This window comes from Notothenia rossii (genome assembly GCF_949606895.1).
Source record: "Notothenia rossii genome assembly, chromosome: 5".
Classification (NCBI taxonomy): Eukaryota; Metazoa; Chordata; class Actinopteri; order Perciformes; family Nototheniidae; genus Notothenia; species Notothenia rossii.
In genome coordinates, this window is record NC_136903.1 from 82,420,129 (window position 1) to 82,435,295 (window position 15,167).

Here is a 15,167-nt window from a genome sequence, read left to right on the forward strand (position 1 = left end):
ACGCCTAATAGTTGTAATCAAGTGACCAGAAATTATGCAAGCTCCACCCATTTATCATTGCCTGTGAAAGAGAGATGCTCATTGTGGTCTGGTAAGTAAACATTTTTACAAAAAAAAGTTTTTTGCTTGTCAAATTACATTTTCTAGATGTCAGCTATATCGGCTGTCATGTAAAAAAAAAAGTATCCAGGTTTAAACATACATATTGTATATATTGATGTGTTGGCAGTGTATTAAACCATGTGATGACTCTGAATTTTAATGCTAGGCTATTTTTTCTAAAATGGTGGCCAGTTGAGACAGTTTTTCAATGGAGAAATGAATGAAAGTAGGCCAAGTTGATAATAAGAGATCATTGTAGGCTACATTTAAAGTTGAATTTACCCTGTGTTTGATTGGTAAGATGTATGAAGTTGTATCACCATTTGTATGATTGATTTTTTTTTAACATTGAAAAATCAATCAATTCAATCAAAAATGTATATCAAAAATATTTGAAAAACTAAGTTTGTATTTGTTTTGTTATTTATTGTTTATAGTTACCTTTAAGATTTGTTGTAGGTATGCCCAGGTTCGAACAGTGGTTCAATTTACCCCCTGACCTGGATCAACTTACCCCTACACTGGGGCAAGTTTTTTTTTAAGAAGTAATATTTTCACTGCCCTTGATCAGATATGAATTATTATCAATGCCATTGATAGGAGACATCCTGAATTATAGTGTGTTTTCATTTTTACTATGTGTCATTTCTCCTTGCTTAGAGGACAACATAACAAAAAAATGGCTCAATTGGTAAATGGTAAATGGTAAATGGACTGTACTTATATTGCGCTTTATCCAGTCTTTAAGACCCCTCAAAGCGCTTTACATACTACATGTTATTCACCCATTCACACCCATTCATACAGAGCAGTGTACCTTACTCTAGGACCTAACATTCACACACATTCACACACCGTTGGCCATGCCATCGGAAGCAACTCAGGGTTAAGTATCTTGCCCAAGGATACATCGACATGTTGACTGCATGGGCTGGGATCAAACCCACAACCTTCTGGTTGAAAGACGACCACACTCCCTCACAGCCACAGTCGCCCATCGAATTTACCCCACTCTCCCCTATGCATCTAAAATCGTTATGTGTCAGAATATATTCTGACACAGAACGATTTTAGAAACAATGTATTTCTATTGGTAGTATGTTTCGTGCCTGTGCCAAATAATAACAAATATAACAAAAATACAGACTTCAGTAATCTGAGGCTCTGAGTCCCATTTATTTCCCTCGCGGACGGCAAAAAAGTCTGGCATTATACAATTAAAAAAAAAAAAAAAAATCGTGGCTTGATATTGACTAAGAAAACGTTTTTATGAACCACACAGCTTCCGGTCGTGGTGCAGGCACGAAACCTACTACCAATAGAAATACAGTGCTTTTAAAATCGTTCTGTGTGACACAAAAAAAATGGGAAAATCGTGTTGGTGAACACGAATCAATAGATTACATTTATTTCGTGACTATTATACGAAATGCCGTGAGACTGGGTTGCCATGCTAGCAACTATGGGAATGTATTATGGGCACAGAACAGCTTTGAGCTTTATGCTATATGCTCGGTCACATTAACTCCATGTTAATATATTGATGTTTAGCAGGTAACCACGTTACATATGTGGTTGTGTCTAATGTCATGATAATCCATTCCGTTGGATCAGGTTGTTGAGATATTTAACTTTTAGCCAAGAAAGAATGACCTTATGGCAGCACACGAAGAAAAGTAATGGGATCATGAAGTAATTTAAAATTCATTCTCTAGCTCATTGAATATTTACACCAAATTGTACAGCAATCAATCACAATGGCTGTGAAGGTCAGGGATTCACCAACAGGCTGAATGACATCCACTGAGCCAGGCTGCTAGCATGACTAAAAATATTGAATAATGCGCTTAAAAAAAAAATCTCTTTACATATAGCTACCCTTCTTTTAGCTGCTGATTGATTCGTGTGACAGCTGCAGCCCAGTACCGCAATAGCCTCAAGCTTTTTAATGAATACACCATGAGTGCCATTGCTATAACCATGATAAGAAAAACACACATTTAAGCAGCCGCAACAAATTGCTCCACCACACCTCTCTACCTGAGAAGATTTCCATGCACAGCCGAGCATGAGACAGATGCAGTATTAGGACAAAGAAGAGTTACAGCATGACAGCAGTGGGAGACAGGCTTGTTATATAGAAATGTTGAGCTTCCTGAGAGTACTTCAACATTTAAAAAAAACGTTTACCCTCTCTTGAGTGAAAGCATCTTGAAATCTCGAGCAGCCAAAAATAACCCTGCCCTCTTGTTTTCTTTTCATTTACTTTCCTCCCTCAGCCCTGTTTACGCATCCACAACTCCTGTCTGCTTGAGGAGAGAGCCTGTTGCATGGATGTTTCCATGGCAACAGAGGATCATAGGGGATGCAAGGTCGGTGTTGGAGCACCTGGAGCCACTCTTGGCTGTATGTTGTCGTTGGACTTTTCATTAGTATCCTTTCCCTCCTGCCTGGCATTGACATGATGAATTGTCACCGGGCAGTTAATCATGTCTGGGGTCACACAGGCAATAAAACATGTGAGCTCTGCTCCCGCATTTGATGAAGAGAAGGGGTGGAGTGTGTCCTGATAAAGATGGAGGGAGAGATTTAAAGAGAGGGAGGAGAGGGTTTCTCTGCTGGAAAGTGGATTACATCCATTATTTAGAAGCTGCTTCCCATTCACTGAGAGAGGAGAGAGAGGAGAAATGTTTGCAGGGTACTCAAACGTCTCTTTTAGGTCTCTGTGGACAGTGCTACTGAATACGACCCTACTTACACAAGTAAATACTTTACCAAATACAAGTTGAAATCCACAATAAGGTATACATTTACCTTCTGTGCAACCAACATCTTCTATTCAACAGTCTCGAGCAGCTCTGCATGCATCCTGTTCTACGACAGGAAGCCAGATCCATAAATGTAGCCGTGTGAAAACAACTTTCAGATCGTTGCATCAAAAGAAGTCAAATTGAAAAGTGGGCCAAGAAAAGCTCTGATATGTTACTGTTTGATCGTGATGCTTCATCTCTGCTTTTCATTTCCTCTTATGAGCTGCACAGATTGTGTCCACAGGGTAATCTTGGATGCATACTTTTGAACATATGGTATCAAGTAACTTTGCATGTTGTAGCAACTGGAAGAAACGACATGATGAAAATGAAGTACATCTCCATAGTTCATCTTAAAGCAGACATATGTATAATGTAAATGTGACCCTTACAGTCATTATCAGACCATTAGAGACACGTGCCATGATGAATATGTAAATGGGAGTTTCTTAAAACTGCATTCCCATAAATAATAAAAAGATAAAAGAAAAAACAGCACCTCTCATGTACAGTATCTCGAAGTGGATTTAGCAGTGGTGAATACATGCTGTGTCTCATCTGTCTCTGCACCTCAGCATCAAGCACTGCCAGACAACACATTTCATTTCTCTGCAGAAGTAAATCCCTGCTGGCATTCACAGGTCACCAGGAGTGACCACTCTGTTCGGTTTTTCTCTTATCTCACACATTGTTGTTTCTAGGAGGGGAAGAAAAAAGCCTCCCTGGCCTCATCCACCACCTACTGCTGTCACCGTCCAGAATCAGGGATGCAGCTTCTGTGCCGTCTGTTTTCTATTGAATGAGAAATCTTTCGGCAAGCAGGGTGGATAGAAAGGAGGAGAAAAGAGTCTTGAGGACAACGGGAGAAATAGGGCATAGAAACCGCAACAAAATCAAAGTAAGCAGGGAGAGGAGGAACATTTTTCAAGACTGGTCTATCCAGGCTTTGATGTTGTGAAAAATGGGAGCTCTCAGCTTTACTTTTCTTCAAAGACTTTATTTCCACACACACTTTTGGGAGGTCTGAGATAATAATGTCAGCCTCGACTCTTTTGTCTTGTTTGCCAAAATGAGTAGAGCTCAGTACTCTACACTCTTATCTATGAGACTTACACTCCATGTTTGTGTTGCTTAAACCTGTTTAATGGCTTAAAATAAAATATGGCCGGGAAAACCAAAGAACCAAAACAACCACACATTTATTTTATTCGTTGAATATATTATTTTATTTTAACATCATCATCATCATAGTTTAACTTTTAATTTTCCCTTCATTCATTTAAAATGATCACCTCTGAATGTACACATACTGCAAACTGTCAAAAATATACAAACAAATGCAGGCTTGTGCTATAGTCTGGTCAAATGTCTAAAAAACAGTGGCACTGGGGAGAGAGAAAGACAGAAAGAGAGATTGACAGAGAGAGATAGAGGGAGAATAAAAGTAGGCAGGAGGGAGAGTAAAGAGAGAGAGAGTGAGAGAGAGAGACATTGAAACCGGTAAAGACATGCACAGCATCATTGTGAGCACCGGTTACAGGTATCCAGGTGCGCGGTACTTCCGTGGGATCCTCGTGGAAAAGTACATACATTTCATCATCTGACAGTGCGGCACAAAATGCCCGTCACATATCAAATCAAAATCAAAATGTTGCTCATTAATGGAACTGTTAGGCACATCATTGTTTTTTATGGTTTTACATTTTCTGGAAAAATCTGACTTACTGTAAATGTAGAATGCTTAAACCAAAAACAATAAAAAAAATAAGGGAAAAGTAACATACAATTAAAAAAAACAAAAAAAAACCTTCAAAAGTCATTTTGGAATCACTGTCTTGTTAGTAACTCAACATTATTTGTGTGTGGGTGTGTGGGTGTATCTAGGTTTGTTCACAATTGGGTGCATTTCTGTAGAACCAAGTGAGTATGTGAGTGAGTACTTGAGGTGTTCGTGGATAGTGGCTGTGATTGGCTGACAGCCGTCCAATCAGATGCTCAGGTCTTTGGGGTTGTCCTTGTAGGTCTTCTTGGGCTCGGGGAGGGCGGATGAGCGGCTGCTGTCGGTCTTCAGCGTGCTGTAGTACTCTCTCACCTTAGCCGCTACGAAATTGTCATCGTCCTCTTCGTCCTCCGAGTCGTCCCTCCTGAAGCTCCTGAGCGGGGAGATGTCCCGTCCCAGGCTGCGGGCTCGGTACTGCGGCTCGGGGGTGCTGTCGCGGCTGGCGAAACGCCCGTCGTCCCTCACCGTCCTCTCAGGTGAGCGGCCCCTCAGCAGCGAGCTGTACCTCTTGTAGGCCGAATCTGAGTCGGGGGTGCGCACTCTGGGCAGGGTGGCGTCTCTCTGGCTGCGCGATGCGGCCATGTCCCTCAGCAGGCTGTCCCCCTTGTAGATTCTCTCCATGGAGGAGGCGTTCCTCAGCAGACTGTCCTCCCCATACAGGCGCCCCTCCCTGCGCAGCGGGGCCTCCCTGTTCAGGCGGTCCATGGCTGGGGACTCACGGAGAAAGCTGTCCTCGAACGGCAGGCTGAGTTCAGAAGTCCTAGCAGGTTCCTTCAGTACGGCCTCTACTCCGTTGGGCTTCTCGTTGATGCGCCTCTGTCTCTCCGGGGAGGCTTTGCGGCGGTAAGGGTCTGAGGAATGGTATTGGCGTCTGGTGGGGGAGTGGTGCCGAGAGCGGTGGGGAGACCTGTGTCGGCGGGGTGAGCGGTGTGGAGAGCGACGAGGTGAGCGGTATGGAGAGCGGTAAGGAGAGCGGCGGGGCGATCGGTGATTGGAGGGCTGACCGGTGCGTCTGTCGGGGGAGCGGCCGCTGCGTTGTCCCCCACGACGGGTGTCCAGCGTGTTCTCTGCACTGCGTGACCGGTTGTGCACCTTGTCAGGCGAGCGGTGGCGGCTACGGTGTTTCCCGTTGGAATGGTGCCGGTGGCCGTCGCTTCCCTTGTCATCTTTCTTCTTTAACAACTTGATGCCCTTGGATTTTGTCCCCTTGGTCTTTCCTGTGCTGGTTTTCTTGTTGGGGGAGCGGTGGCGGTGGTTGGAGGGACGGGTCGGCTCCTTCTTTCTCCGGGATGGTGGAGGGGGTTCTGGTGGGTAGCTGGACTCTGATGGCGCGTTGGTCAGGGGCAGGGCGCTCACTTCCGCAGCGTTTTGTAACCCTGAGGATGGGTAGGCTGTGATGACGTCGTCGGGGCCGTTGACTGTAACACAATGTGACATACAAACGAGTGCAAGGGGATCAAACATGCATCTTTAAAATGTTCCGCTTTCACATAAACCATGCTGAACTACTCAGACATGAAGCTGAGAACATTTCCAATGGAAGCCATTCTGATGTTAATGCCCGCAAAGATGGCTCGTTGTTAGATGGCACAGCAACAGCCGATGGTAAACACATTAGTGTAGCTTACACATGAGAATAAAAGGCAGTGACACAAAGACAGCTAGTGACTTATTACCCAAAACAAACCTGTTCCCAGGTCTACCTGGGGTTGCCTCTCTGAGAATGGGACTTGGCAGGTTGGGCGGCCGGCCTGGAGGCAGCTTACATTCAGAGTCAATGTACTGTGTCGATGATGCTGCTGCTTGAAGACTGATTAGCCATGCTCTTTCATGCGCTGTCATGATGCCTTAGATACTATGTAAATGATTAAAGCAAATAAAACGCTCAAGACGAGATCTAAAACCTACTGCTGTACTGCAGCATGCAGTTTAAGTGGCATTTGCCTAAGACGAGAAGAATTTAATGTTCTGCACAAGTTTTTCTATTTGGCCTTTGAGGCAAGTTCATCCACTATAGTCTAACTAAAATATCTACATATGCAGCCACCACGATGCTTTGCTTTATCAGATTTAATATAGGTCTTCAGCTGCAGAAATACAACTAACAACTAAATGGCAGAGATTATGTTCTTTTGATGATCTATACAAATCGAAATAATAAAAGACTAACATGCATTTCACCTTTGGACGAGTTGCCCAAATGTTAAATGCCGCATATGCATGAAGAATCCATAACAGTGGCTACGGCAGCGGCGGTACTGGCAATGTGTTTTGGGTGGATGGATATGTATGTATGTATGGAGTAGAGCATGGGCATGGGTGAGTTGAGGCCACACCACACAGATATCGGGATGGCGAAGCAGCGCAACAGAGAGAAGGAAAGACAGGAAGTGGGAGGGAGAGCCGGACGACAGGCGAGGACAGTTACAAACCGTGGTCTGATTCTGGAGGACAGAGGCCTCCCCCATCTTGTCATTTCTCATACATGCAGTGAGATGGGGAACAGCCATCCCTGAAGGAAGACAAGAGCCCAGCGCAATATAGGAGGATACAAAAAAAACAGGAAGAAAAAGAAGAGCAGAGGATTTAGATTGCTTGGAACCAACATGAAGGAAGAAAAAGGAGAATTATAGTGTTGATTTTTCAATGGAAAAAAAAGTGTTTATTTGATCATTGAGTCATTCAGAATAAAGAGACAGTCCAGGAAACTTGCCCAAACCCTTCAGTGGAAACCATCAGTTACAGAGAAAAAGTCCTACACACACACACACACACACACACACACACACACACACACACACACACACACACACACACACACACACACACACACACACACACACACACACACACACACACACACACACACACACACACACACACACACACACACACACACACACACACACACACACACACACACACACACACACACACACACACACACACACACACACACACACACACACACACACACCCAGAACAAAAGCGTATGAAGCAGTTTTACATTGCTGACAGAAATCAAAATAAAATACTGGCAAGACTGTCAAAGGTTGTGGAAACTAAAAGTACAAACAATGATCCAAAAATATACAAGTTCACATGATGTCATATCGGTGCAGGTTAAGACAGCACATTCTTAGCGCAAATAAAATTACATTGACAAGCGTTTTAAGACAGGCAAACGTATCTCCACTCATAAAAAAGGTAAAAAAAAGAAAGCATTTATGATGACTCGTGACTATCAATCCAAAACTGGTCAGTACGATTTAAAAAAAAAGGAACATTCCATAAATATTATGGAAAATAGACAATAGAGGGGACAAAACCAAACAAATCCAATTTACACTTTTGACAAGTTCATGCAGCAATAGACTTTTTAACCATTAATATGTGGCTTCCATCATGGCTATGTACACGGAACAAAAATACTTGTAAAAATGCCTCTATTCTTTTCATCACTGTACAAAAGCGTTTATATAATTGGAGCGAGTCTTTTTAAATGGGGATGGGCGGGGTTCCTATCGTCACAGCTTCTCAATGACATTAACAGTGGGTGCAAATCAAATCCATGGATAAGTGAGTAATGTCAAGCACAGTATAGTGAGGTTGTCCTCTGTGAAAATGCATCAGAATCGCCTTTCTCTTCTCAATACAGTTCTTACTTAAAAACCCCTCAAAGAGTTCAGTAGCTTACATTCACCTTCAATAAATATCATAAATACGCTTGTGTCACGTCCTAACCAAAGCTGCGAGATGTCCCATTTTAGCACGGGACGCAATGGATCAAGTTTTCTTTTCCTGTTTAATGCTAATTCTTAAATGAGGAATTACAGCCCTCGATATCACTTCTTTCTCACAAAAACACTGATTTCTCATAACTCTGCTCGTTCAAACTCTGTAAACAGTTTCTGTCTTTGTGTAGCACTGACATCACACCCACCACCTTTCGGAAAAAAGTCCCAGCAGAGTGCTTTTGCTCCGTGGCCAGAAGGTGAAAAGTGACAGCGGGATGACATGGAAACAGAGCAGGCGACAGCAGGAGGGGGCGACAGCACCCAGAGGAACAACCTCCATCCCTGCTCCCCCCCCCCCCCCCTCCCTCCCTGAAAACAAATCCCAAAGCCCAGTAGAGACCTCCACCAAAGAGAGACCCAAGACCAAGCACCCCTCCCCCCCTCCCTAGTGGGTTTGTCCCAGGGATGGGTGAAGGGTCCTGGGAGAGTGATAAAGTCCTTTCCCCTTTCGACCCACCACCGTCCGCCGGGTGTCTTAGGGCGTGAAGATGGGGGAGAACGGAATGTTTTCGTAGATAGACCCACCATATTCGGGCACAGAGCCATCGCCCCTCTTGAGCACCAGATGGACGCGCCGGCCCCCGCTCTTGATGAGCTCGATGGCTCGCGCGTGCTTCATGCCCTTGGTGCTCTCGCCGTTGATCTCCAGGATTTCGTCGCCGACCTACGGAGGGAATAAAGGAGAGGGGAGAAGGAGAGGCAAAAGATGGGAGGCAGAGAAGAGTGACAGGTGAAGATGGAGGGGAGAAGAGGGACAGAGAAAGCCAGAAGAAGGAGAGGAGATAGCAGAGGGAGATAACAAGTGTCGGAGGGGAAGAAAGCACACGAGAGGGAAGATGAGAGGCAGGGAGGTTCAAAGGGAGTGAAGACAGCAGAAGGGAGGGAGAGGGAGGACAGATCGAGGAGAAGTTACATTTCAAATCCTAAATCGCACAACAGCAAAAACATTGTTCACTATATTGTCTCTATGTAGGGGGAAAGTCAGCAACTGTGACTCCCAGAGAGGAGAACAAGAGAGCCAGGAGAAACCCTTTCTGCTTCCCGCTCCTTTCCCTCCAGTTATCTGACAGTCTGCCCAGGGGACTCCTCTCTGGCAGAATATGGATCTCTCACTGACACCTCTCTGCCTCACAGAGCTGCAGCTAATCATACCTCTTCTAATAAGGTGCACGAACACACACGTATGTATTTATATACGAACGTGCTAATACATGCATGCCCACACACTTCCTAACTGTTGCTAATAACATACATCAAAAGCTATTTTATGATATGGCTCACATGAGTAACCGCCAACAGGCTCTCTGCAGTAAACACATAAGGGAGTATCAATTAACCCTGTGTTGTATATTAAATAAAGCAGCCCAGGGGAAATGCAATTAACCAATTCAAAGGTTAAATATCACCGCTTGGTGAAAGCTTCTGTAGTGTATCCATGCCACTTCAAGAGCCAGTAGACAAGTGTTTATTCATTTACATGTTTATACTCTGTACACAGGTAAGCTCCATGAGTCGGCCTTGTTTTGGTATTGCACACACAATGAACCTGAAGCCTGGAGGGACCGTGTTTATATTCAGTGGAGCATGGCTCGCACTAATTGAGAGGAACATTGTGCACAAGCAATTATATTGATAGACAATATTATTCTGATGGTTGTTTGAGTCTATGAGGCAGTGATTACCAGCCCTCTTGTTAATCAACACAGTCAACGGGCTTACGCAGCACCTGAGAGTGGTGACTCATCATATCAGTATGAACACATAGTCACAATCTAATCACTTTTGAGACAGCTCTGCCCAAACCCCACATCTCCAATTTGTTTTAGACAAACTGGAAGATTAAGTTTTCTTTTATGAGCAGAGAATACTCTTTTTAAGTTATATAAACTATTAAAAAGCGATTCCATTATCTGACAAATGAACTGTTACAAGGCAGTTTTTGATCTAGCAAGAGGCATGCAGCTCATACACATCATCCCCTTCTCACTGTTTCCAAACAATTACAGTGATGACTGGCACATACTGATTTTCTCACACATGATTACAACACATGGCAGGATATGGAAGTTAGAAGCTTCTCAAATAGAGTGCAATGAACTTCAAAAGTCAGGAGGACTTGATATTTCATTTGAATACGGTAAACTGTCGAAATGGACAATGTTGGATCGAAAGGAAGCAGCTTAATAAAGCAGCAAATTAGTATCGCACTTCAACAGAGCTGGAAGACTTGATTCGCATTAAAAAAAAGATCTATGCAGCTGAGGCCGAGAGATCCTGACTTTTACTCAATATTAAGTGTCAAGCTCCAAAATTGCTATACCCTACAACTCAACAGCTGTTCCAACTTTTCCATTCAGCAGCACTCATTTGTAAAGCAGACCTTTCTTCATTAATTCATAGTCTTCAAGCCTGTTTTCCTAAATGTTAAAACTCTTCTAAAGGCACAGACAACAACTGTTTCAGATTACAAGTAAAACATCCTGTGACTGAAGGATTCCCTTTTTTATATGAAGGAAAGCTTACGCAAAGTATGTGGCATCTTCTATGTGTTTAAAAGTGTTCCTATGTTGGAAGTGTTTGCTGCTTTGGTGTGTGAAAGCTGTTGTACAGTGTGTGTGTGTCCTTACCCTCATGTTTCCGTTGCGGACGGCCGCTCCTTCCTCAGCTAGCCTCAGCACGTACAGGTCCATGTTGTATTCTCTGCCCCCCCGCAGGCTGAAGCCAAAGCCTTTGTTGTCTCGGTCCAGGTCCACGGAGTAGAACTCAGAATCCTGATCAAGACACAGACCACACACGGAAAGAAAGGGAGGGAGAAAGATATATTTGCATCAGGGTTTGTGATTCAGATTTAAAGTGTGTGTGTGTGTGTGTGTCCTTGGAAGTGGACTTCTATTTCAGGAGCAGGGGACAAATGCCACCCTTCAGGAAAGTCACACCGATGTGGCAGACTGTGTGTGTGTGGCTGTGTGTGTACATGCATATGCTCATGTGTAAGGATGCTGAATTATTGATGCTCTGGGTGGACGGACAGAGAGAGAGAGCGAGCGAGAGAGAGCGAGCGAGAGCGAGAGAGGGGCCGGGCAGCGCGAGAACAGGCAGACAGCCCCAGCCGCTCCTGTCTTCCCGCCCTCCTAATCTCCTCTGCGGGGCGATCAATGCTATCTGAGCGCGCCATCTCCACACCGGCAGATTAATGCAGCAGCGAACACGCTGGACTGAGGGTAACTTTGAAAGCTAACAGGCTTTCCTTAATGCAGATAACGCAGGCAGGTGGAATAATAAATAAATAACAATGCACTCTGCTCGCCCTTGGGAAGATGGGTGGGTGAATGCATGACAGGAGGGGGGAGGTTTGGGTGCAGGAACAGCTGAATGGATGTTTGAAAAGATAAATGTGGAGGTGGGTATTGAGCTGTGTGTGGTATGAAATGGACAGATGCATGAATGGAGCGACAGGTGAATGGATGTCCCGGTGTCCTTCCTTACCTGAGCTGAGACTTGTGTGGGGGGCTGGGGAGGAGGACCCTGTGGTGCTTTGAATTCAAACGACTCCTGTTTTGGCTTGGTGTTGTTCCTGCGGGGCAGAAAGAAAAAGCACTCAGTGTCAAATATTACAGATATAATCGCTGATTGAAAGTTTCTCAGGCAGTTAATTGTGAATTGAATCAGCAGCTTTTTGACACTGAAAAACATTCTACTGGCTTTTTAAAAGAAATGGAATTGTTTTGTACAAATACTCTGTTTCCCAGTGTGCATCTTACCTGGCCTCAGGGGCAGCCTGTTGCTGAGGTGTGTGAGTGGTGGTAATAGTGGCGATCTTCTCCGCATTGGTCAACAAAGACGCATTTGATGACTCTGTGGAGGGTGAGAGAATCCACGTTATTGTGTTCAGTGTCAATCCCTTTTTACACAGTTCAAAAATCCTTTCTTCCTAATGAACATATATAACATCTTCTAAACTGAGCACATGTTATTGGATTCCCATACAGCTTCTTTTTGTCATTCATATCACTTTATATAACAAATACTCCAATGGAAGTGTCTGTAGAGCTCAGAGTGTGATTAAATCAATATTTCACATGGAGCATTTTCGTTTTCAATGTTTTTACACTGGTGTAGAAACATTAGCAGAACCTATGGGGACTAGCAGCAGCTCCAGCAGCCTCTGGGTTTCCTCCACCACTTAGCCAAGATTGGGACACGAGAACAAAACTTTTGTGCCATCAATCATTTTGACGTGATGCATGTAAAATTGTGTTTCTTTTCCAAAAGACATAAATCACACCGTGGACTCTTCCTGTCTGTCTGTGAATTGTCAATCAGCGCACACTCGCAGCCTCTGAGGACATTAAAGCCGCTATTCATTCCTCCTTTTATCTTAACGCTGTTATCAATGAATTACGCTGGGCTCTAACGACACAAACCTACTGCCATTACATTACGCTTGTCGAATAGAAAACCTCTCTTCTCATTCACATGCTTATCTTCTGCGACTATTAACAGATATCCTTCATCCGATAACAGCTCTCTCCTCACTCACTCACTCACTCACTATTCCTCTCACAGGCAGGTCTCCTTTCATCTTTTCATCTCGCCTTCACCTCCATCAGTCCCCTTAGAGCCTGCTGGCTTAACACTTTGATTGCCCGTTGACCACGTGGTACAAATCAAACAGCCGGGCTGCAGCGTGGGTTAGTGGGTGAGTGTAATTGAACACTGCCTACAGTAGAACCCTAGGTGTAGGCTACAGTGTGATGGTTGTCCACCCGTACGAGCTCCTGGCATCTTAGCACCTCACATACTTTCTGTTGCTCATTTTCCCATTTAAGCCTCAAACGTATCCCTGTAAACCCTGTTCGCCCCTCCATCTGCTCGTTTGCATAACCCACTCCTTCCATCCTGCTGCCTCTCTGCATTTATCTCCCCAACTGTTTTCCTGTCAGGCAAATTAGTCGAATTAGCTCCGTTTTACTCTCTCTTCCGCTACGCTGGCAACCCACTGCCTCTTTTCTCTCCTTCAAAACATCCACAGCGCAAAGAGTAAAGTACTAATCATTTCTCTCTGGCGCTGGCAATATGCCCCGTGCACTGAATGGTAGTAGAGCAGGTACAATCAAATAAGAAATGCAGAAGAGATAAGAGAAGTCAGACAGCATTTTCACACATCATATCACCTGAGGCACGTCTGTCTCTCTCTCTCCTACACAATAGGAAGCAACGAGGTGTGCCAGGCCTCAAGTCTACGCTGCAGAGACACACACGCTTTGATTGGGGCATTAGCTGTTTGTGCATTATTTACAGCGCACCAGCAGGAAGAGTTCCTGTTTTCCTTGTCATTGCAGACTTGAGCATCAGTCGCAACAAAACTCCATCTGTGTTCCTACACAGGGGAGCAGTGAGCTCAATGGAAACTTCACCTCGGAAGAACCTCTCGCGGTGTTATTTATTCATGTTGGAAAGTTTGGACAAGCTTGATCCACACAAAGATGAGGCTGCTCAGTCATGTGCGAAACTCAGAAACACAAGCCACTATCTTTCCCTGCCACTCTCTTTGACTCCGTGTCAGACGCCATCTGATTGTTTGACATATAAACACAAACCAGAACTTTCCGATAAAGCACATCCAGTTATTTCTCTCCGATGTCTTCTCTCTTGCTCTCGATCTCTTTTTTGGCAGAGCAATTTTGTCTCGGGGGGGAAAAAAACCAAGAAAAAAACTCCTCATCCATAAGATGTGAGCCGGAAAGCAACGAGCGTCGGACAAATAGCTCCAATTTCTTCCCGAGCGCAGGTTGACAGGGAGTATCGCCTTGTTCGCACACAAACACACACTTAATTAAACAGCATTTGTGAAGCATGCCAGGGTGATCTGTCAGCACAAAATTGCGAGAGCTCTCAGCTGCAGCGAACAACATACAATGAGCACAAACTTTTCCTTAAAACCACTTTAGACTTAAGATACACCCACAGAGGAAGTTCTGCCTCTCCCACTCAGACACACACTAAAACACACACCTATCCATCACTTCAAGTAGAGAAAGTTCCTTTAAGTCCCCAAAGAAGCCGTTCTGTCAACACTGCCGGGTCGTTCAAGGCACTGTGAATGAACTGTACGATTTATATAACCCTACAGGCATACATAATAACCACTCAGGAAATTGATGACTTTTCCTGCAGCTCAAAGAAACTCAGACTTCATAATAATACTTGTAGTTGATCGCGTTGTTGCAAAAGTCTGCGACCTTAGTTGAACCTTTATGAACTGGCTCTTGCTAAATATTGTGTCTATAGTCAGAATGTGCTGTTTGTCAAAATCCCTCACTGTTGCAAGGACTCTGAAGGCATCCCTCAGGTTGCTGGTTCCCAATCTTGGTATTTTATTTAAATAATTTACTAATAAACAAATGACTGATTCAAATGAGCTTTAAAGTGGACCTATCATGCTATATTGGAAAAATATATTATAGGGCCATACCTATACAGAAAACGTCTGTGAAGTTTTTTTTTCAAAATACCAAACAGTTCAACCATTGTAGCCATCCCTCATACTGCTCAAACCCCTCTTTTGAAGCCCTGTTAGAGAAACGCGGATCTTGGGTCCTTAGCTTGAAAAAAAGAAAAGAAGAGGAGGCGGAGCTAATGCCTGATCAGAATTTCTACCGGAGATAAAGTTAAATT

At 44.1% G+C, this 15,167-nt stretch overlaps 1 protein-coding gene across 1 annotated transcript in view; it reads right to left on the bottom strand.

The window, feature by feature from the left end:
- Nucleotides 1-7,212: 7,212 nt before the first annotated feature.
- magi1b (membrane associated guanylate kinase, WW and PDZ domain containing 1b) overlaps nt 7,213-15,167 on the bottom strand; it is a 129,580-nt gene continuing 121,625 nt past the window's right edge. The window contains 4 exon segments of the mRNA XM_079680586.1: nt 7,213-9,153; nt 11,117-11,260; nt 11,976-12,063; nt 12,251-12,420. Coding sequence (XP_079536712.1) covers nt 8,965-9,153; nt 11,117-11,260; nt 11,976-12,063; nt 12,251-12,420 — 591 coding nt within the window. The 3' untranslated portion in view covers nt 7,213-8,964.